At 44.3% G+C, this 24,589-nt stretch overlaps 1 protein-coding gene across 1 annotated transcript in view; it reads right to left on the bottom strand.

Annotated features, from left to right (window-relative positions):
* Positions 1-24,589, bottom strand: part of NTSR1 (neurotensin receptor 1) — a 53,688-nt gene that overhangs the window by 5,702 nt on the left and 23,397 nt on the right. The window contains exon 2 of the mRNA XM_008932842.4: positions 9,472-9,673. Coding sequence (XP_008931090.4) covers positions 9,472-9,673 — 202 coding nt within the window. The remainder of the gene's footprint in view (positions 1-9,471; positions 9,674-24,589) is intronic.

Below are 24,589 nucleotides of genomic sequence, written 5' to 3'. Positions count from 1 at the left end.
GAAATAAAGAAATTTCAGTTAAAACATAACACAATAAAAGGCAAGAAGAAAATATAATAATTAAGGTAATTTTTTATCCCAAATTTGCTCTACGGACAACAAGGACTGCATAACTCTTGTCCTCTTTGTGACCTGTAATGGCCTGGGAAGCAGCAAAGCTCTCCTGCAGAGTGAGGTACCACGAGTGCAATGTGGATTTGGCACGTGGAGCCAAAGGCTGCTTTTCCTTCTGCCTTGGGATTCAAAATATTTATGTGGATATGTCAGCAACCCAGACTCTGTCATCCCTCAGGGACTGTGCTGTAGCTCATGGAGAAGGTGTACAGAAGGTGTGCTTCCCTCAAAGAGTGCAGTCCAGGAGGAACAAGCCAGGCTGTGGTCACATCTCCCCATCAGCCAAGAGACAAAGGGGAGGCTTTAGTAGCGGAGTGGGGAGGGAAGAGTCTGTGCCCTATTTTTGTGGGTGTCATCATTAGTCGAGTCACTGCCTAATTTGTACAGAAATTAAATAATTCCTGGTGCCCAGCTCCATAATCACAGCCCTACTTCAATGCCATGTGCTCCCTCTCTTATTAAACACATAACTTACAAAGGAGAGGGTTCTATTCCTTTAGCACCAGCCTGCATGATGCATGACAGCATCTTCCAAGCATGCTGCAAAAGCCATTTATTCAATAAAGATTTAGGCAACTGAAGGGACATGTTTTGGAAAGAAGGGTCTGGTTTTATTCTCTTGTCCAAGTGAATGTGTTTTTTCAAACTGAGTATTTTTGGCTGCTCTATGGCCATAGTGATCACAGATGCAATTCATCATCAGACAGCCTGCAGCCCCTCAGATGGCATCAAGTGAATGAATTTGATCTGTGTCTGATCCTTCCCTGAGGAGCTTTGATGGAACTGACTGGGAGAGGCCCTACATGATGTGTGGCACAGGAGAGGTGAGAAGATCCACTGGGAAGCTCGATGGGAGCGTGGATGCTTGCCTTGCTCTTTCACACTTCTGAGCACCTGCTTTTGACCACCTCCAGAAATTAATTTCTCTATTGGATAGACCTTTGTTTTGCCCTGGATGGAGCAGTCCCACCATGATTCTCCAGGAGGTCCCTTCCAGAGGCCACAGGAGAAGCAACACTCTCCAGCCTCTCCTCCTCCACCATCAGCCTCGGGACAACAGGAACGAGCCAACATCACAGCTCCAGCCCATCTGGTTTCCCTGCACAGGATTAGCTGCATTTTCAGGCTGTGAAAGCAGCTTCCCAAATGGCTCCAAACACAAGTTCATTCAGGCACATAATTTTTGCAAAAATCTCCATGCACTGGCACTCTCAGCTGCTCACCCCTGCGTGCAGCTCTTTAAGAACGGCAGGATACGGATTCTTTCTACAACCAGTTTTAAGAATCTCACACATCTGCCTCTTAAATTTACCAACACATTAAATGAAAGTGGTTTTGTCCTGGTTAACGATCTCTGCTTCTGTTGCTCAGGCAATGCTGTGCCAAATAATACGAAGGCAGGGATCTATAGCAGCAAAAACACATATTGAGAGAACTATCTGCTTAACCTCAGCAATTAAGTAATCTGTGGTAATTCTGTAATATCACATCCAATCACTCTGCAATTAAAATTCTATTAAACATGTAGCAAAGTGCACTGGAGACACTTAAGGTCTGATTTGGAAGTTCCCAGCTGGGTAACACACTTGCAGTTTTGTGCCACGCAGATTAGGAGAACCTGACCTGTATTTGTTGCCCTTAATCCTTATGTTTCCATATTATCATACAAGGGATCAAGCAGAATTAGGGTGGCAATCCTGCCCCCTTGGGTTCCCTCCCCAGGGAGGAATGTGAAATGTGGGAATGTGTTAGCTTTAATCTAATACAGAATAAAAGTGTCCTTTTCTCCCACATACCTGGGGCCTTTTGCTGCTGTTTTGTTCCTCCCTGAGCGTATACCTATCAATATGGAAGAGCTGTAAGACAAATGCTGGGCAAAGTGGCTGCCAAAATTAATTTTTATTATTGTTATCAGCCCCTTGGATGTGTTCTCTATCATCAAAAGCTTGACACAGGGGTTTTTTGGTGGAGTAAAATGGATCAGGTCAGCCTGCTGGAACTGAGCACTGCAGGGGGAGAATTCAACCCCGTGTGTGATGAGGTGACTGTCTAGGATGGTGTTTGTGAGGTCGGAGATCTCCTGCCTTTATTTTTTGAACTAAAAAAAAACCAAGACCCATCCCTCACTGCTAGTTAATTCAATGAGGTTTTAATAGGAGCAGAGCTGCTCCATGAACTTCTGATACTTCCCATATTTGAGCAAATGAGGTGCCAAACCTCAGAGCTGGGGAGTGGAGAGAGGGCCCCAGGAAGGTGACTCTAGTGTGCTGTGGGTGCCAGGGAATGATCCTTCCACCAATATATTTTCATTTCCCTTCTAAATCAAACTATCAATTCAAATGTGTATTAAACCCTGGATTATTGCATCCTGTGTCTATTTTGCCTTATAATTCTCTGCCTGTTTGAACTGCATCCCAAGGAAGAAGGGGAGAGGAAGGAGGAGCAGCAAGGGACAAGCTCTGGCTTGTTTATCCTGCAGGAAGTCCTGCAGAAGGAACCATCAATTATGAGTGACATCTTCTTCATTGAGCAAAAGAAAATTTAAACTGTGCCAGTTTTGATTTTCAGACTAAACTGGATGTGGAAGTAATCCTGGAAGTTAAATTGTATTAGTTCACACTGAGTATTTTATTTTACCCTGTGTGTATCCTGGGAGACAGCCCTTCTCCAGGACCAATGTCTCAGAACACCCACGCTGGGTCAGCATGAGCAGGGGGCAATTTATCATGTGTAAGAAAACCACAGCAAGTGCTTGGTGGATGGTTTGTCTGAGCACAGGAGTGATGCTCAGGAGGGATTTTCATCCCCCTGTCCCTTCTCTGGGGCCATCTGAGGCTCGGAGTGACTCAGAGCACTGGGACACTGGTGGGTACGGTGCCGCTCCTGCTGACTCACACGGGACCCCAGGGATCTGCTGCAGTACAAAAAAGCACTTGGCTGGTGTTTTCCTCCTCACTTCATCTCTTCTATCCCCTCTGGGTTGTGCTGAGTCACAGTCCTGTGCCTCCACGGTGGCCCTCAGTGAGGGTATCCCTCTGTCCCCTTCTCCTGTCTCTCCAGGAGAGGCAGAAAACAGTTGCTGCTCCTTCTTACAACCAGCTCTGCTGTTCCTAAGGCCTCGAGAGAAGTTCAGATCCATCTTTCTTTGATGGTTTTGTTTAGATTATTTCGGCCAATTTACTTATTTTTCTCTGCATTTCACAGGGAGCTGAGACACACAGGGATGGGGAACAGCACCGTGGAATTCCTGGGCAAGGGCAGGAGCTGTTTTGGGATGTACTGACCCAGCTGAACAACAGCTCTCAGCCTTTTCTGTCTTTCAGCTCATCAGGGCCATGTGCCTCCAACACTGCCCAAGGGACACACACACACCAGCTGGTACTAATAAGGTGTATGACAGGTTATGGAGGCTCATGTCAGGGTAATCCTGATTTTTGGAGAAACAATCCTTTTATACTCCAAGCTCCCAGTTTTTTTATACTTATTTAGTCAATGCCATTACAAGAGAACCTCCCTCAAAGTGCTGTTTGATTTGAGAGGTGGTTAAAACTGGGTCACGTGTAGACACAGCTGGCACTGCCAAGTTAAACCTCAAGGCACTGTTTATGTTAACATGATGTTCTTCTACCTGACAGGCTGTAGGCAATATTTATATCAGGGCCCCAAAGCGGGGACTGCAGAGGCTGCAAGGGTAGGTATGAGCCCAGTAAAATTAAAACCAATTATGTTGGTATTTGGGTCATCAGGCTCTGAAATAAAGGATTTCCATAAAAGTTGATATTATTGGCAGAGATTGGGAATCACCAGAATGCACCATGAGTGCTCAGGAGAGCAAAGAAAAAGAATCTGGAAATAGCAATGAGCCTGGGGAACCCTCAGCTCCTTTAGACACCACTGAAAACACACATCATTTGTTGGATACAATCCCCCAGCGCTTTGGAATATATTATTGATAAGTGTAAACATTAGATTTGATTCTTTAATTTCCATTTCCAGCATATTTCCTACTTTTTTTAATTCTGTTGGTGGATTGTCTCTTTTTTGGATTGATGGGTAGACGATGCTATCTTGCTTGAAAGGAGCCATGTTCCCCTAAGTACTTCTTTACTAGTGAAAGTGAGACAGCACACTTAATGGAAAAAACTTTTGGCGTGCAAAATCAACACATTTTACTCAGACTATATTCTCCAGTCCTGATTTTCAATGGTTTCAGATGACAGATTTGAAAACAGATGTGAATCCCTGCCCCAGCTCATGCTGCTGGTTAAATCGTGTCCTGGCACCACTTTCATCCATCAGGAGCAAGGCAGAAAATACTGGTTAGAACTGGCCCAAGAACAGGCTCCGGAAAGCAGCACATCTGCTGTCCCAGTGCAAACTGGGGTCTCTTCCCAAGTTTCCTTCTAAGACAATTACTTTTTTGAAAATTAAAGAAGAAGTTTCCTGATTTAATTTAAACTTCATTCATGCCATTCCCCCTGGGAATGTCTGGATGTTCGGAGGAGAAGGAAGAAGGAAGGAAAAAAATTTCCCCTTTGGAAGATAGGTAAGGGCTCCCGTCTTCTCCTCACCAGGTTCAAGGCCCTTTCTTTTTTGGTAAGATCAGGTATAACCCCAACTGGCTTCCTCTGCAGCCCCTTTCTTCTTTCCCTGCCAGTTTTAAGTTTCATATCTCCTTCATTCCTCCCAAAGGGTCCCTGGAGCTGTGTTCACTGCATGCTTCTACACTGGCTAACGGTCCTGGCCAGACCTTATGTTTAAAAACACATTAGTTAACTTTTCAAACACTCACATGCATTGTCAAGGTTTAACACCTGGAAAATCTGCTTGCAGGGCATGACTGGTCTTGGAAATGTCTGCAGAGATGGAGCCACAAAAGCCTGCATCCCAGCAGGAAAGCTGTGACAGCCCAAGCTGTGGTGCCAGCAAAGGGAGAGGGGAAAAAAGTGTCTCCCTGCCCCCCCTTTTTTTGCTCCTTGGATGGTGTTTATAGAGCGCTCCAGTTCTTCTTCTTATGTCACTTGGCAGGCTGTAAAGTAAACCTACAAGTATAAACATCTCCGGGAAATATATACAACTGTTAAATAGGTAATTTATCCTCCCAAATTTTAGTGTGATGCTTCAGCTGTAAAACTCAGCTTCCACTCATGCTTAATGCCACGGGGGTTTTGCTGAACTCCACTTGGAGTTGCTCAGATCTTTTATTAGAGATACAAACTACCGTGAATTTTGTTCCTTTCTTGCAAAAGATATTATTCATGAACAAATAAATTTGTTTCCCTTAGAATATAGGAATTATGAAACACATCTGTTTGAGGATTTTTAGACTGGTGGTGTTCTGTGTATTGTGGCTGCAAAGTATGAGCTATTTACTATTCCTGTTTGTAGGATGCTTATACTAAATCTCATGGTAATATTCTTCTGAAATGGATAACTCAGACTTGCAGCATCAGTGAGGAGAAAGGAATGAATTCTTCAAAGTATTTGCTCAGAAGGGGAATTATTAATGCACAAATTAATGAAATACATGGATACATCATTAATTCTTGGCCTTTGTCTTGTATTACTTGAAGAGATGCAGAGACCCCAAAATCATCATTTAAAAATTCATAGATGTTCAGTAAAAAAACGTGGTTTGACTTCATCTGCTAAAAAGCATTTTACTGAGGCATCACCCAGCCAGCTGTGGGAGACTGAAGGATATTCTTTTAATTGGTTAAACCTCTAAGTGCTTTATAATTGCTTTCACTAAGCAGCTTCTGTAACAGAGCAAATGTTACCTGGAACTGATTACATTTTAATAGGCTTAGCCAGTGTCCATCCAGGGACATGTAAAGCCTCCCCTTCATGTCCATCAATTTGTCTCAACGTCGTTATCAGAGCTCAGCTGTGCCATTCAATAACTCCTTCCCTCCATCCATGTGGGAACTGATCTGACAGGCACCTGGGAGGTGCTGAGGGCTGCTGGGAGGAGAACGGGCTCCAGGCAGGTGTGTTGGTGGGGATATAAATCCATGTCATAAAACTGACCCCTTTCAAGAAGATACTTTGGCTGAACAGCACTTCCATCCTGAGCCAACCTCAAATACACCTTGATTTTTGAGCAGCTGTTTGGAATGTGATAAGGTGCAGAAGGTTTATATGGCTTTCTATGTCTTCATGTGGAATGCAATGGCCTGAGAGAGTAAATTAGGTTTTATCCACTAAAGGCTGCTTGTTGGATGGAATTCCTCTACTGTAAGGAACAGCTAAGAAAATAGGGGTTGTTCTGCCTGGAGAAGAGAAGGCTTCAGGAAAACCTTTTTGTAGCCTTCCAGTACCTGAAGGGGCTCTGAGAAGGCTGGAGAAGAACTTTGGACAAGGGCATGGAGTGACAGGACAAGGGGGAATGGCTTCAAACTGGAAGAGGAAAGGGTTAGACCAGAAGAAATTCTTCCCTGTGAGGGTGGTGAGGCCCTGGCACAGGTTGCCTGGAGAAGCTGTGGATGCCCCATCCTTGGAAGTGTTCAAAGCCAGGTTGGATGGGGCCCTGAGCAACTTGGTCTAATGGAAGGCGTCCCTGCCCGTAGCAGGGTATTGCAATAAGATGGTCTTTAAGGTCCCTTCCAACCCAAACCATTCTGTGATTCTATGATTGCTCTGTTGTGGGTGTGTGCCTGTGAGTGTTTAAGAATTATTTAGAATTTTATCAAATTATTGGCATATCAGGCTACGCAAACAGAGAATATTCAACTTTCTGTGAAGCATCACACAGCTCTGAGACACTCAGCATCCCAGGACTGTAATATAGCCAAGGAATAATAATACAAATTGGAGGTGGTTTATAGCTGGAGAAATGGAAGGAATTGGATGGAGGAAGGAAAGTGTGAAATCTCTTGGTGTGAGGTATTTTTAACAGCAGAACTGGCTGCCCTGTTATCTCCATAAAAGAGCTGGGAAGCTGCCAGTGCCTGCAACTCACTGAATTTGGATCCTCACACCTGATGAACACTGACAGCAGAGAGGGAATTACAATCAGGAATCACATACTTACTGAATTAATGAGGTGGCTTCCAGGCAACAGGGCTGACACATGACCACTCTCATCCTCACCCTGATCCCGATCACCCTCATTATTTTATAGATGATTAAAGTCAGAAAGAGCCAAGAAAATACAGAAATGCTACCAAAGAGGAGGACAATGATGTTGTGGATGTTTCGAATGAAGCTGTTAGCCTGATCACCTTCAGGTCCTGTTTCAGTGTAAACAAATACCTACTCTCAGTATGTTTGGAGCAAGGAAGTTTTTTTCTGCTCTGATCTCATCCAACAGCTCTGCACACCATGAGCTGCAAAAATTTCTTTTTTAAGCACTAGTTTTACAAATTCGGAAACATTTCACATTAACCCAAAGTCAGCCTCTTTGTTCTTCAAGCCAAAGTTCACTTTTGGAAATGGAAAATACTTTGACCCCCGTGAAGCTCTGATTTCGTGCCAACAGTTTTAATAGTGGGGACAAGCGTCATTTTTCTTTTCCCATCCTCTTCCATAAATCAGCCTAGATCCTGTACATGGCTTTGGCTGCCATGGATGCCTGGATAAATCATGAGCATCCTTGTGTATTTTTTGCTACTTTTCTGACAGCTCACAAGCCTGGGTTATTAAAAAAAAAAAGTCGTGAGGAAGGGATGACAAAAGTAAATGTGAATCAAGCACCTCCAGTAATCAAGTGCATCTGAAGAATGAGATGCAGCAGGATTTCACTCACATTTGGATAAAAAAAGCCTTTCTGCAGAGTGGAATGAATCACAGACAAAACTGAGCAAGGGTTTTTTCATCTGCTGGATCTTCCTCAGCACAGAAAAGCAACAAGCAGCACCCTCTCATTGTCTTCCTAGCAGGGAGGGGAGCTCAATCCTGCTGCCAGGCTGGCCCTGCAGAGATGCAAAGATGCATGGAATATCTGGGCATCACTGCCTGGGGGCCCCATGGTACACCCTTTTGCACCATTTCAGGCTTCTCACTTTTGCCACCTGTTCTCAGCTTTTGCAGTACACAACAAAAGCAAAAATTTGTCTGAAGAAGAAGAAGAGGAAAAAGAAAATTACACTCATTGATCAGAAAGAGAAGAGCTGTTTTTCAGTGCCTTGGAGGAGACGTGGACCTGTGGGCAAGGGATGCACTTCCACCACTGCCAAGCAATGCCAGGTGTAAGTTTAGGCTTCTCTCTTATTATTCATGAAGAGCTCTCTCTTCTTGATGATCAAAGAGTATACAATGCTAAAAGGAGAGAGAGGTGTGAGGTGTTGTAGCAAAGTGAGAAAAGGCAGCTTCTCACTTAATGGCAGCAGGCAGAAGTGTTAAGAAACAGAAAAGGATAGCATGGAGTTGAGTTCTTGCAGGCTCTGAGCCAAAGCAAGGCTCCCTCCTCAACCCCCTGTGGATAACAGTTCACTGAGGTGCAGAGACAGTAAATAAACACGGTCCAACAAGATAATTATGGGGAATTTAATGATCCCTTTTCTCAGTAGGTGTTTCCCAGTGCAGTGTTTGAAGCTGGGATGCATGTGGTGGCTCATCTATGGTATGGGCATAAAGCGCTGTATGGGCTGCATCCCTTGTGAAAAACTGCTGGAAAAATCTCATGAAGGTTCTTGTTGCCTTCTCTAGGGATTTCTCTCCTTGTAGGAAATATGGCCCTGGGCAAAGCACTTCAGCTACCAAGATGCCCCACCCCTGGAAGTGTTCAAGGCCAGGTTAGATGGGGCTCTGAGCAATCTGGTCTAAGTGGAAGGTGTCCCTGCCCATGGCAGGTGGTTTGGAACTAAGTGATTTTTATGATCCCTTCCAAACCAAACCATTCTAAACACCAGCCAGAAAGCTTTCTGCTAACAAACTCTCACCATATAATATTTAAAACCAGTACAGACATACTTTGTTAGCTATTTTGGGTACTACTTTAGAACAGCTTTTGCTTTATCATCTATAAGTTTAAGCTACCAGATTCTTTGGTCTTTTCCTCAGCTTATTTAGTTGAGCTGTCTAGTATTTTGCAAAACAGCTCAATTCCTGAGTGCAGAATCTTTTATTTAAGCTCTGCCTGAACCAAAGCTCTGCAGAAAAACAACAGGAGTGAAGTGATTACATGCAAGGCTTAAGTTGCTATCGACCAGATCATTAAAATGCTGGTTTTGCTTTTTCAGAGAGTCTCTGCACGCGAACAGGTCTGTTCTTTGCCTTTGCTTATCAAGAAGCGAAGGCAAAAAGAAAGGGACGTTTTGAGGGAAAGCATTCACCGATTTCAGCTTGTTCCTGTCCGAATCACACTCACTCAGACCCCCCTGGCCCAGCCCCTCGCCCAAAGGAGCCCGTACTTACGCAGGACCCTCACGCCGTGTTTCAAGGCCTGCACGCGGCTGGGCTCCATGGACATGCTGAGCATCGTCTGCTGCCCGCCGATGGTGCACACCTGGTTCTCCTGGGCCGCCTGCTTGAACATGACAATGAGCTGGTTGGCGATGACGGTGTTGAGCACGGAGATGACGACCATGGGGAACACGAAGGAGATGAAGGTGTTGACCTGCAGGGGAGAGACGCGGCACTGTCAGGGGATGAGAAGGATCAGCGGGACAGGAGGTGGTATCAGTTCCTGACCTGGATCAGGAACAGTGTGGCCAGCGGGACCAGGGAAGTTATTCTTCCCCAGTACTCAGTGCAGGTGAGGCCACACCTTGAGTGCCATGTCCAGTTCTGGGGCCCTCAGTTCAGGAAGGACATTGAGGGGCTGGAGCAGGTCCAGAGAAGAGCAACAAGGCTGGTGAAAGGACTCGAGTACAAGTCCTATGAGGAGAGGCTGAGGGAGCTGGGGCTGTTCAGCCTGGAGAAGAGGAGGCTCAGGGGAGACCTCATCACTCTCTACAACTCCCTGGCAGGAGGGTGTAGCCAGGTGAGGGTCAGCCTCTTCTCCCAGGAACCAGCAGTAGAACAAGAGGGCACGATCTTAAGCTCTGACAGGGCAAGTTTAGGTTGGATATCAGGAAGAAATTATTTACAAAGAGAGTAATCAGACATTGGAATGGGCTGCTCAGGGAGGTGGTGAATTCACCAGCCCTGGAGGTGTTTCAAGTAAGACTGGATGTGGCATCAGTGCCATGGTCTGGGAACCACAGCGGGGTTGGATCAAGGGTTGGACTTGATGATCTCAGAGGTCTTTTCCAACCCAGCTGATTCTGTGATTCTATGGTTCTAGTGTTTTAATTTCTCAAAGCAATGGAGGAACAGCCTGCAGTGGAAATCTTTCCCTTCCTCTTACTCAGCTGGTTTTGGCTTTTGAGGGTTTATTGTGCAGAGGGAAAACTCAAACATCACTGACGCATGTTCTTTCATGTGGGTCAACACTCAAAAAAGGCAAATTCATTCACATACAATTACATTCTTTTCCCTTTTCAGCACAGTTCATTGCCTGAAATGTCTCAACTGAAACATGCCATTGATCTTCCCATCTCACAAACAGCAGGATGCTGCTTAGCTTTCATCATGTGTAGCATGACTTCTAAATAACAGTGTGTTATTGTCTTTTTTGCTGCATTATGAGCACTCCTTGTGATCTTCTTAACTTTCATTTTTTTTGTGTTCTGTCCTTTCCTTGTAGATTTAATGACAGCATTTTGTTATCTCGTAACTAAGTTATCCAATAAACCTTGTTCCTTAGAGGATTAAAATTGATCAGAATAAACAAGTGGAAGTTGTAATGGTTTTAGTACAAATTATTTGATTACTACGGTTTTGATAAAATTAAATGGAGGATCAAATTAAACAGTGATTGAATCAAGTAGAAGTCACTGTTCATGTCAAATGCAGGAAAGCTTTGTGAGGGCCTTTTGGGCTGTCTAGAAACCTCAGTGGAACTGGCCTTGACAAATGGCAGCCCAGGGAAATACAGGCATGTGTAGGATTTGCCTACACATCTGTGGCAAAGCTGCCATGGTGGGATGGTGAGCTGCTCTGCTGATCCCAGGGGCTCATCCTCTCTGCTGTACAGCTCAGAAGGAGACTTAACACATCACTCAGATGAGTGTGGGACAAATCAGAAGCCCTTTAAATATTTGAAATTTCAAAATATTGGCGAGAATAAAACTGTGCTGCAAATTACTGTCAAAGCAATTGTATTAAAAGTGATAAAATGACAGAAAGATAAAACTACCAAACTCAAGAGGGAATTTGCCTGGTGGTAGGGTTCCAGAGCATTCTGACTTCTTCCCCAAGCCACTTATCTTGCACCTCAGTGATCTAAACCACAGAAGCAACCCTGCACTGCAAGCCAACACCATGAACCCTCCTCAGACTGCAAAACCTCATCTACAGACTAGTGCTCCATCTGCTCGGATGGAGACAGCCCCTCTCCACCCACCCACCCCTGCTGGCCCATCTCCAGAGTGGACAAGATTTGCTGTACACCCAGTGTCTAGTGCAGATTTGTGCTCTCTTTGCTCTGGAGGGATTCAGAAATGCCAGAGGTGAACAGAAACAATCCACCCACAGCCCCAAGATGCTACAGGGGATCTGTGAAAGAAAGAAGAAGCACATAAGCATGTGGGAGCAGGTGCACTGGCAATCAGAAGCATTTCAGTTTCTCTGTCCATAAATTTGAAGATGCCACCCCTCTTTAGGTGGAGACAGGCTGTGTTGTTGTTGCCAAAGTTTTCTTTAGACGGATGAAGTGTCCCTACAGCTTTGTGCTTTGGATCTCGATGTGTTAAGCAAAAGTACCAGCTGGGTTTTGTCTCTGGCAACCCACATGGTGAGAACATCTTCTCTCCTCTAACAATAGAGCTCCTCTGGACTGAGTGAATTCCCAGATACACCCCACTATTACAAGCTGTTAATGACCTCTTTTGTTAAATATAAAGCAGTTTTCTAAGCTTCCAAAAGATCTCACAGCCTCCTTCCTATAATGAAGAGTTATCTTCTGGAGTCCTGTCCACAGGCTAAGACAGACCATTAAGCAGTAAGGACCAACTTCTCAGCTGGTACAAAATAAGAGAGTAATTTGTGTTTGTGAAGAACCTTCTTGGTTAACTTAACCTTCATGATGCAGCTGGGATGAGCTGGTGCACACAGGGGTAAAATAACTTGCTCAGACTTACCAGGTCAGACTAAGAAATGAGCCCTGCAGTTCTCATTCTTATTTCTGTGGCTTCAGCTGCCAAATGCCTTTCTTTCTCACTGCTGAGCAATGTTTGCACATCAGCAAAATGCAGCACTTAACTCTGTAAATGCTTTGCTTTGTTACACAAGACTCAGAGTTTATTGGTTTTCATTCAAAAAACTTTACCCTAGCTATAAATTAGTCTTGTTTAATATAATTTTGCAGAACTCAGAAAGTCTTTCCTGAGCTTTCTTGAAAGCCTTGATTCATTCCATAATTGCACTGAGAAATCTTTAAGGAGCTTGGGAAGTTGTCTAGAATAGCATTGACTTTCCCTCTTATGAATTGTTACAGTAAAAGTGTGAATATTGCATACTTTCTATCAAAGACTATATTTAAAGATTTTTACCCTGTCTTGATTTGTACCAAAACTCTCATATAGTTAAAAAAAAAAAAAAATCAATATTTTCCCCAGTAGCAGAATGCTTTAATTTGTTGAAAGAATTATTTACAAACACAAACTCCTGAGGGCCATAAAGACTAGAAAAGCCAATTCTGCTCCTGCAAACCCCTTGTATTTCATGTTTTTCTGCTGAGCTGCTTGCTGGGCTGCATGAGCCCAGACCCCAGCACACTGTGCACATCAATGCAGCAACACTTCATTTTAGGTGACTTTGCACACTGCTGGAGCTGGTACCTCAAACAACTCTTCAAAGTCAGGGGAAAATTTCCCACTTGCTCAAGAGAAGCTGGTCTGGGATCTCAGGACTACATTTGCAAAAGCTCGGGAGCAGGAAGACTTGTGGAGGTGTTTAATGGGATTTTTTACAGTGTCTCCTAACATCAGTGGACTAAGGTGGCCACAGCTGTCAGTGAACACCCATGGGAGCCTTTGGGTCCTTACGGATGTTTACAGATCACTTTGGCCCCAGGAAGGAGGATTTAGGCAGTGTGCAGGCTCATGTTTGACCTGAAAGTCTCAGGCTTTAGGTTGGCTCGCCATGGAAAGGACAGTCTGTGTGATGCTGGATCTACACTAATTCTGTGTTCAGGGTTGTTTGGATGCACAGGTAGAGAGGGGTCTGGCCTCGTCTTTGCCCTATCCAAGCACAGTTCAGTCTGATTCTGCTCCCCCTCCAAACTGATGTGTTTGCATCAGTGTGAACCCACCAGTCCCATGGTCTCTGCCCAGCACCATGATGGGCATGGCTGTGCAGAATGAGCTCAGTGTAGAAGCCCAAAGCTGTGCATGTGAAGGCTTAGCACTGGCTGCTCTCTAGTCTAAAAAAAACCCCAACACTGCAAACCCCATGACTGAGTGCTAAATCCTCATTAAAAAAAATAAAGAAGAAAATCCAATACTACAATGTTTGCCACTGGCAGGACAGAATGAAACACTAACCCACTTCCATGCTGCTATCACTCCTGTAATCAGTGCAATCCTAAATGCCGTTCAAGCACCAGTCTGGCAGCATCTGTGGGATGGGATTAGTCCTCAGGACCAAATTGTGTTTTATCTCATACAGAACAGCAACCTTCCCTTCCAGCACTGCCTGAGCAGTGACAGTCAGAGACTTGAATAATTTTTCTCCAGCTGCCCTATCTTAGTGGCCGTGGGGGTCCTGCCCTACCCAGGCACGGAGCCTTCCTGGCTCTCTAATGATGCACTATTAGTACCAGCTTTCTCTTAGCCCTCTATTGCCAAAGGTGATTTTAAAATGAAATATGAATCATTAAAATTATGCAGGGTTTTTCAGGACACAGGAGACAGAGCAGAGCTGGGTATGGGGCTTCATAAGCTCATGGGAAATGGAAATTTATGGAAATTAAGTCAAACTCCTGGAAGGGAAAAAAATGCAGCTATCAGCCTCATAGTCAACTCAAAAAAATCAGACATTGCACGAGACCAGAGAATTCAGCAAGATGTGAGTTTTCATCTTCCATTCAAACAGGAACGTAGGAGAGACATGGGGGAAGGGACCAGAAAAACCAAGGGACCCAAAAGCAGAACTCAGTTCTCAGGTTTGCGAGTCTTCCTAAATCTTATGTACAGAAAACTGCTCCCCTGGCTCTGCCAAGCTTCATGCTGACGTGATTCACTTTAGTCAAGCTGTCCCTCAAATTATTTGACTGTGTGGTTTCCCTGGGTTACCACTGAAAGTAGCCATCAGCTCACTCCAACCGTGATGGAGACAGTGAGCACAGAACTTCTCACAGGGACTCCCCAGAGGGCTTAAACAAGTCCAGTAAATCAGAAATTTAGTGGAGATTTATTCTTTTGTGCTCCAAGCTGACTTTTGGAGAAACACAGACTCGAAGACCACTTTGGAAGAAGAGGTTTTTCCATCCCTCCTACAAGCCCAGACTTTTGTCTTAGATGTATCTGAAGAGGAGGAGGGGAAAATTTACAAATATTACACCCGTTACAGGCATTTATGGACAACCTTTGCTCCCAGCAAAACTCCATCACCTGAGCCACCTACAGCTGACTGTTCCCATGGTCCATCAGCACATGGTTTTGGAGAGGCTGATGAGTGAGGCCTTGAAGCACTTAAGTGGTTAAAAGTAAAAAGTTAGGCTAAAGGCTCTTCTGGAGACAGAGTAGCAAATTCAACACTGGAAGTATTTGTGATAAAAACAGCCAAGAAAGAGAACTACTCATGATAATTTAATTGAAAAAAATTTGATGAGAAAATGTTCCATTATCGAGATTCATAAAAGATTTTTGAAAATGTGTCTTGTGTTTTCCCTCGTGCCTTTTTTCTAAATAGGTAAAAAAAATCCCCTAGACCCAGTCACAGCAGCAGCACAGTTCCCATGGAGCAGCAGCCTGGATGCCCTGCCAGGAGGAGCAAGGCCTCTGGAGTGGACATCAGGGGCAGCTAAGATTTAGGGATAATTTTAACCCTAGGTTTTGTGGCAGAGATAAGAGTTGTTCCCTTGTTGCCTGATAAATGAGGTGACAGCAGAGCCGAATCCTTGGTCTCTGTCACTGCAACCTCTCTGGAGACAAGGCCCCTTCTAATAGTGAGCTGGGATGCTCAGAGCAATTTTTTCTCCCTTCCTCTTCAGAGTTGTAGGAAGGGCAATTAAAATGGAGAAAAGTGTGGATGATGGAGAGCTGGTAAAACCTCACCTGGTCTGACTAAGCTTCTCTCATACTTCATTTCCCTGTGACACACCTGGGGAATGTTGTGAGATGGTTGCAGCCTTTCCATGTTCTGCTGGGGAGGGTTCTCAGTGCAGATGCTCTTGGAGAAATGCCCCAAAGGAGCAGAAAACTATCTCAGGAGGAGGTGTGTCCTTGCTGGTTTCCTGGAAGTGATGACGGAGATGACTGAGGGTGCAGCGCAATGTTTGATTCGTGGTTTTGAGCAAATCTATTAAACCACAGAGCTGCATTTTAACAATCTACCACATTCTGTTTCACCTCATTTCCAATGGAAATGGAAAGTAAATTATCCCCCCCCCCAAATGGGGAGGCAGTATTGTTAGCATATGTCAATCAGGAAAGCACATTCTGCTACAACAACATTTGGCTGCCAAAAAATCTTATTTGACTAAATGTACTTTACAAAATTACTGGTTATCGCACTCAGTAGCCAGAATTAGCATTTTTTTAACCACCCAGTGGATAATTTCAATTGTTAATAAGCACAGTACTGCATTCCAGGATACAGCAATCTGCAGAAGACAGAGCAGGAAAGGGGAAGGTGCATCATGTTGGGATGGCAAAGGGGGCATTTGGCAAAGGCACTCGCGTTTGACGTCCACAGGGTGTGTCTGATGAAAAATCCAAAGGCTTTTTCCCCCCCCCACTACATAAATTACCATCTAATTAAACCCTATTTTTGCACAGCTCTCCAGATTTCTGTGTCAAGTATCTCGTGGTTATCAGGTAAATACCATTCCTTAGATCCAATGGGGCAGGAGAGGTTTGTGTTTGTGAGTGATGGAAGAAAATAACCATTGATTTTGGAGCCAGTAACTGTTACAGGGAAAAATGTGGAAGCTGGAAAACTGCAGCCCACAAGGGAATTCAGCTCTTCTGGAAATTTTTGAGGGGACCTGTACTGCAGGGTATCAGTGCCAATCTTTAGCTTGATTAAGTGCATCCTTGTATGGGAGCACAGATCCTGGATAAATAGGAACAGGGCCAAGTGCCAAAGCCTGTGTGTGGATCTGGAGCTCTAACAGTGTGTTTGAACAGGAGCTTGACCTTTCCTCGTTGCCAGTTTTAACTCAGGCAGGTTTGCCTGTCACGTTTTATTTCTGGTGGCTGCAATCTCCAACAGCCCTGACAGTGTGATACGGTGTGACACAGCTGTCACCCTTGGAGAGAGGCTGGTGACGTGGATGGGTGGCACTAGATGCCCTCACATTGCATGAGGTGTGGTTGAATCCTACAATCCAGCAGGATGCCCTCACAGCACCAGACAGTGTGACACAAACCCCACTGCCCTGACACACAGAAGGACTGTCATCAGCTGGGTGAAGTGACCTTCCCATTGCCTCATAATCAGGGGCAGTATGCAAATATCTGTGTAGATCCAGGTGATAGGATATTATATCCCGTTATTAGCTCAGTGGATAATCAAAGACAGGATACCAAAACCCAACAAATATTTTTCTCTTTAAAGCACCCTGAGAAACGGCTGCAAACCCCCCTGAATGTTGTCTCACGGTATACCCTGTACCTCTTCTATCCAGCTAGAGGTGAGTACACATTCTGTACATCTTCTCCAAGGGAACAGAATGAGGTTGTGTGAATTGCTCTAATCTCATCCCAAAGACCTCCCCTGTTCAACTCCAGGAGCTGTGGGTGCTCAGAGAGACTGAGGAGAACCTTTCCTCTGCCTCAGGGAGACCTTTTCAAAAGCGTTGAATATCAAACCCAAACATTTCAAAGAAAGGTTACGATGATGTGAGATGTTGTTGTCAGTCACAGAGGTCACACAGCCGAAGTGTGTGATCAGCTATGAGTCACGGAGGCAAAGCTTGAAGCCAGGGCACCCACAGGCAAAGCTGTGTGGGGGCAGGGGGATGGATGGCAGTCACAAGCAGCTCAACCTCAGGGAGCTGGGGCAGTGATGTGTGTGTGAGCCTGATCCAAACATCAGCACGAGCAGGACACCAAATGGGTGTCATTCGGGGGGGGAAAAAAAAAACAAAGAAAAGCCTGGAATACAGGTGCATCCTGCCCAATCCATCACTGATTAAATAACTCAGTAGGTTTTCCTGACCTCAGCCACAGGAGCTGGAATCAGCCAAATCTCTGTATTTCAGACCTCTGCAGAAGTCCCATTTTTATTCTGACTTTGGATGGGGTCTGGGAATGGGGGACTGCAGGTACCATTGCTTAGGTGAAGAAAGAGAGCAGACAAGCGTGAAGATAAATTATCAGATGGAGCTGATGGATGATCCCAAGTCACTGGTCTAGTTCCTGTCCCCATGATACTGCTGCCCTGCAGCCATTAATGTCAATGAGACTGGAGCTCAATTAATTGCATGGCAAGGACATGTGAGCATCTGTTACTGACACATCCATTTGCTGGCCTTACTATGGGAAAACCCCTTAAAAGACAACACAGAGGATAATGCAAAAGACTTGTACTTGAGCTCTGGCTGCTTGATGCTCTGAAGGTGTTTCGGGTTTTGTATTGGTAGATATTTATATCAGAAGAAAATGCATGTTACTACAAGGCTCAGGGTGACAGCATGCACTGTTTGCAGTCTGTGCTGTACTTGGAGATCTACAAGGTGCAAGTACCTGCAACTTGGTGAAAAGCAGGACTCCCTCAGTACGGAGTGGCAATGGGCAGTGCAGTGGTCCTCTCCTCTCTGTGCTGGCTGGATGCCTCTGGATCTGTCTCCAGCTGCATAACACCAGCCATGAACTCTTCCAAAGGGCTTAATTTAGCCCTAGCATTGAGATCAGAATGAGGATCTGCTTAAAGTCTGTTTTCATTAGCATTTTGTGCCTGCTGCATTCCTGGCTTCTCTCTTTAGATCCACGGTCACCACACAGAGAATAACCAGGCAGTGTGGATTAGGGTATTGAGAGTAACCAACGTGTAACATTTTCAAGCCTGTGTGTGGTCCCACGCTGATGAGCTACAATGGAAATGCAGAGCAGCTAATGATCTCGAGAAGTTGAGTTAATCACATACTCCACAGGAGTTAGTCAGATACAGAACAGATGGAAATAAATTGCACACAGACAAAAAAAATCCATCATATCTATGGCAAAAACATTCCACCAGCTTTCCCATTCATAAACTTCCCTCTTTGGAGAAAACATTTGTACATAAAAAACAACATCTGATGCAGAACAACTCAAATGGGCGTCTTGCTCATGATGGGTTGGCAAAGATGTCAGAGCACTGAATAATGGTGTCATTCCTGAGTTTGACTGGATACCTGAAGGATCATTTAAGCTCAACTCTATTCATAGTTACAATCCTGTGGCCTAAAGTATTTTCAGATTTATCACAAGTAATAGCAAAAGGTATGATTCATCCATAAGTGATTTATATAAAGCTTATTGTTCCCAACTGTACACAAGGGTAATACCTAAGTATCGAAATCCCCAGGGACCTCAGACCTCCTCATTACCTCCCTAAATGCCAGAGAAACTACTTCATTGTAACTATTCTTAAGAGGAAAATTCCTGCTTTCCTGATATTTGGCCAACAATCTCAAACCTGAATGGTTCTGCTGATTCCAGACCCCAAAGAGAAAGAAAAGCTGTGAAATTCAGGAATCCTGGAAAAAACAGGCTGAAGAATGGGCAAATGAGAAAGTTTTAAGATTTACCTCTGTGCACTGGAAATGCCATGTATATCATGGATATTCAGCTGTTTCACTTGATAAAACTGAAGGATAAATGTTTATTTAGAAAAATGAAAGAGTAAACCAGTAACCAAAAGAACCCAATCCCAAACAAAAAAAAAAAAAAAACCAAAACAATGCAAATTCTCTCTAGGATTATGTTTGATGAAGATGATGATTTTGGGACTTGTACATCTCTCTTCAGCTGACCTAGGGCCTCCTGCCACTGATTTAAGAAGGATAAGTGGAATATACAACTGAAGGATTTTGGCACAGATTGGTTCCCACCTTCCTGTACCTGGTGAAGGGCGATAGAAAAAGTGACAGAGCAGCAGTGATGACCCTCCATCTTGTCATCATTAATCTGAAAGCTGCAAATCTTCCCCCTTTCCTCCTTCAGGAAATCTTCCTTCTTCATTTCCTGTGATTGGTACAGTGAGCTACAAGGTAAATTAATTCAATTTACCCAATTTTGTTTGCAAAAAAGAATAAAGTCAATTTGTATGCTGTCAGTTTGCTGGCCTCTGCCTTTCTCCTCAGATCTAGTTATCCATTGCACTATTTAGGGCAATATTTTTGGTTGAACAAAAACTCAGTGAATAATGTTCTTGATTTTCCCTTTGAACACGCAGATCTTTGTCACCATTTCCCTCTCACCCTCCCCAGCAGCTATATTCTACTGGAGGGGAAATAATACTTCAGCTTCAAATGACAGGTTGGAAATAAGCTTTACATAATTTACCAGTGCAGTTGGACTTCAGTTCTCACTATCTGCTGGTATTTTGGTTCCTCCTTGTTTTCGCCAAAGGGATATTGCCCATCTCCTATCACAATATATTTGGGGTTCTCCAGTTCTGCTGCTTGTCAGCCCTCTAAATAATTTAATAAATGTTCATACAGTGCCTAATGGTCCTGACATCTGAGTAATCCTGATCCAGATTTTGCAGTTATTTTCTATCTGTCCTCTTCTGTTTCTCCTTTCCCACCAAGAGTTGCACAAGCCATGGGAGCTCACGTGGTGGACATTCATCCAAAGAAAATGTCTCCATGGCTCAGGGCTTCCCATGGTGCAGGCTGATGCTTTCTGTTGAGTGTAGCTAATGATGTCCTTGTCCACCCAGAAAACCATCCTCTTTGCTGTGCTGTTGGGCACAACTGCAAGTGCTCAGCACATCTGACACTCCTGCTCCTGCTGCGTGGGTTTTGCAGCCCGGGGTGGTTGTGGGAGGGGCAGCCCCCACAGCCTTAAGGAGAGCATAGAACTGCATGTGTCTGAGGGCTGTATCACCATGTAAACAAATCACAGCAGCTGATTTTGTGAGGTAATACCCAGATCCTTGGTTCTCTAACATGTCCTTTTTGATCCAGAATTCTTTGGTTCCTGCTGGGGATAGTTGTTGTCATGAATGAGACTGTTATATGTGGATTCACTCACAGACAACATTAAAAAAAAAAAATCAAACCATGGTGACTGTCAGTTATCCCCCAGCTTTTCTTGTTCTGGCAATACTGAGTCATTTTGCCCCTGGTAATCAAAATGGAAGGTTTTTGCCTACATAGATATGAAATCACTCACTTTCAGGAGCCTAATTAAAACAGTCTGTTTCATGAGTAAAATAAAGCCAAAGACACAAGCATGGGAGTAAAATAAGCAAAGATTTATGACTGTGAAGAGCAGTAAACAGTTAAATCAAGCGGTGCTTGCGTTCTTCCTTCCCACACTCTCTTGGTAGGTGGATCATGACAGAGGAAAATGTGGGTCTGTTTGCCTCACGTGGTGCCTGTCAGACTCCGGTTTTCCACATGGACTGTGGCAACACAGTGTCTGAGCACCAGCATGGAGGAGTTCCCCATGAGCTCCCCTTTTGCTGCTGATGTCTGAGCCAGGTCCCATCCTGGGGCCAGAGGGTGGGTGGGCAAAGCTGCAGTGCCCCCACCCTCTGGCTTTTTGTGGGGAAAAAAATGAGGATGCAACCAGCAGCTGGGTGACAGGCGAGCACACACTCCTCAGAGCGAGAGTGCAGGGTAATTAATAAACCAGCTCCATCTCCAGGATGATACTGAAGATTTAAGACAGAGACTTTGTTATAAACCAGCCAGCAACTGCAGCCTTCAGCCTGATGCATGAGGCACACACTGCACAAGGATTCAAAGGAGAGTTAATTTAAAAAAAAAAAACCCAAACAAATGGAAAGAACAAATCATTCTCCTATTGAAAAATACACTGGCCCCAATTCTGGTTTTGCATTTCTGCCAGGTGAGGTGGAGGTAGAAGAGGGTAATAGATGTCTGAAAGACAAGTAACATCATGACAAAAAAAAAAAAATAAAATCTGTTGAAATACATTTCAGTATCAAATTTTCTGAAGCTTTTTGTAATATTTCGCATATGCTGAAAAGTATCATTAATATAGCTGGTAAAATAACAGCTTGTCTACTTAAAGTAATTAGTAGTTGACAATTGGGTTGAATTTTAAATCCATGAGGAGCTTTGGTTAGCACTAATAAATGTTGATTAAGGTACCAATTAAAATCTAACAATCTCTCTGGGGGTCTGAACTTTAAAGCTGAAGTGTGGAACATTCCTCAGTTTACAGAGAAAATGCTACAGTTCCTCCCCAGTTTGCTTTATTAAGCTGTTGCAGTGTGGATTTTCTGTCTTTTTCCTTTCTTCTGGGTTGTTGTTTTTTTTTTTCTTTCCAGTTTATACAAATTAATTGAAGTCTAAAATAGTGCCCCACAGCCAAGGCAGCAACCAGCACCTCTCCTACTCTCACAGCCGAGCGACACAAAGGCTTTGGCACAGTGGTGACATTTAGCAGTGTGAGGTTTTAGCTTTCTCTCGAGTAAGTTAATGCTGTAGGACCCTCTTGACATCCCTATTTCCATAGCAGTCTGTCCCAGGAGGCAGTACCTGTCCCTGTCCTCATCAGGCTTTGAAGTGGGCTGGAGAGATCTGCATCTCTCCTTCAAGATGTTCTGCTTTGGAAATGTAGCTGACCTCTCGAACACAGGCGATGTCAAGTAGCGCAGAGTGTGGGTTCATCTCTCCTGATTCTCTCCCCTACAGCTCTGAGAGACCCAACTATGCACCTCTTAATCAGGATGATTGGATGAGCTCTCAAGAAAACATGTAGGTAGTGTCTTGAGAAAGGACTAAAATTATCTCCCTTTGTTGCACTCGAGCAGCGTGACCAAGGCAAATCAAGAAGTGCATTTTGTTTATAGACTTCTTTTACTCATTTAGGGACTATTCATGATTTAGGGACTTTACTGATTAAGGGACTATTCATGAAGGTCTCAGGTTCTTTGTGATCTTACTAAACTCGAGAAATCTCACTCACTTCCCTGCATTTTTCTACCTTTGAATTCAGAAAGCACATTTGTATTTCGTGGAGCACCTCCTTTATGCTGGCCGAATCCTCTTGTGTTTTTCCCACTCTTGCATTGGGCAAGATATAAATTGAACACAAAAGCAGATTTGTCTTTATCCCACACTAGCTGTGTGTCACCCACTAATTACATTGCAACCCCCAGACTTTAAACTGAGTGCCAGTGGGAAAAAAATAGAAATACAATGTGAAATGAGAGCAACTTGGTCCTCTCGTGCTCCCAGTCGAATGCGAGTGTGTTGGTACTTTTGCTTTTTTCATTCCACTTAAATCACCAGAGATGCCATTGTATTTTTTTCAGGTCTGTTCCTGCTGACTTTGGGAGCAGCTGAAATGAGGTCCTTTACTTGCAGGGTACTTGTCATGGCTGTTATTGAAAAAACAGACCAGCAGAAAATTTGTGCACATCGCAGTCACTCAAATCCAGAGACTGGTCCTTGGGGGAGGCAGGGAGGTCAGAAGGAAACTGTGTCCCCTTGATGTCCCAGGGCTCATACTCAAGGTGGTGGCTGCTGCTCGGTCCTGCTTCTGGCTCCAGCATCCCCAGCATCCTCAGCAGCTCTTGGCTGTGAAACAGCCTCCATCCTGAACAGCTTATCATTCTGGGAAGGACCTTTAATAATCTGCATCATTTTTAGATGCTTTCTTAGCCCAGCCAATGTGATCTGAGTGTGTCTGTTGGTTTATCCACGGCTCTGCGTGTTCCTCAGCACATTTTCTGAGTCCATCCGTTGTAAAGGGTATTTACAGCAAGAGAGAGATGGAGAACTGAGGATGTGAAGAGCTGGAGGAGGAAAGTAGAGACTATTGATCCAGAGGGTGGAAAAAAAATCCCATTCACTCTCAGTCGATGTGTCTGTCACTTTTTTCCCCCCCCTTTTTTTTTTCCTGTGTTGTAAGAAAAAAATACAAATGGCTCAAATGAATGTGGAAAGGGATGCAAATGAAAGCTTGATAGCCAGAGATGCTCAGAGTCATTTTTTTCAAAGGAGGCTTAAGAACTGGATGAAACTGTGCATTTATATTTGAGGGAGCAATTTCCCTGCCTGAAGCTTTGGGACAGCTCATTCTCCGTTCAAGATGGACACAAGAGATGAATCAGCCAGGAACTGGAGCCGCAGTGGGACGTGAGTGTGGACATTGGTCTGGAGAGTTTGGCACTACAATTGGGCTTCCAGGGAAAACAGCAGCTGCTGGGAGAGGTTCCCAGGAAGACACAAGTCCCCTGGACATCTCCATCCACAACCAATACCACCTTCCACATGGATCTACCTGTGCTCTCAGGGCTACCATGGGCACTCAGGGCTGCTGTGGAGACATCACCTGGGGTCTTGAAACATTATTGTATGGAAAGCCATGAACTCCCGAGGAGAAACCAGGAGGATAATTCATGCACAAGCTTTCAGACTACTTAAGAGGGCCTATTTAATATTTTTACAGTAATACTGTGCACTCTGCTGCTCTTACTGTAGAATTACAGGTGTCATCTTGGGGGGGGAACATATTTTTGGAGAAAAGCCATTTTGCCAGGGAGATGAGACAGAGGGACTGCAGAGAGATCTGACATCTCCAAGGAGCTCAGAGGATCTACTGGTTTCAGGCTGCTGACCTGCCACCTCACAGAGACAGGAAGGTAAATCAGCAAATAAATACACATATAATGGGGACATTATGGAAGTATATGTTGGCTCAACTGACCAGCAGAGAGAGAAATCCTAAATCCAGCATAGACAGAGAGGAAAGCAGATATGAGCCATCCATCCTGGGTGACAGTGTCTCTGTGCGCTAATTAAACCCCACTGCATTGAACAGGTCAGGTCCTAATAAGCTGCAGGTCCAAAGCCTAACTGGACAGCTGGAAGGCACAATAACCCCAAATCCACATGGTCTCTCAGAAAATGAACTCAAGGTAGAACAGACAGAGAAGGTCATGGCCCTCTACTGTAAACCACGGCACGGACAACTCCTCAATGCTTTCCCATTTCTCAAAATTGATTTTCTTTTTTTCAAATTAAAGTGCAAAATGAACATGTGAGACCAAATGCTATCGGATCAGACTGCAAATGAGGCTAATAGGCCAAATGTCAGATTTGTTTCTACTGAGGAGTCATTACTGAATGCAGACT

This window comes from Manacus vitellinus, unplaced genomic scaffold, assembly GCF_001715985.3.
Source record: "Manacus vitellinus isolate BGI_N305 unplaced genomic scaffold, ASM171598v3 scaffold_26_pilon, whole genome shotgun sequence".
NCBI lineage: Eukaryota > Metazoa > Chordata > Aves > Passeriformes > Pipridae > Manacus > Manacus vitellinus.
The sequence above is the reverse complement of the archived record's forward strand: the minus strand, read 5'-3'. Positions and strand labels throughout refer to the sequence as shown.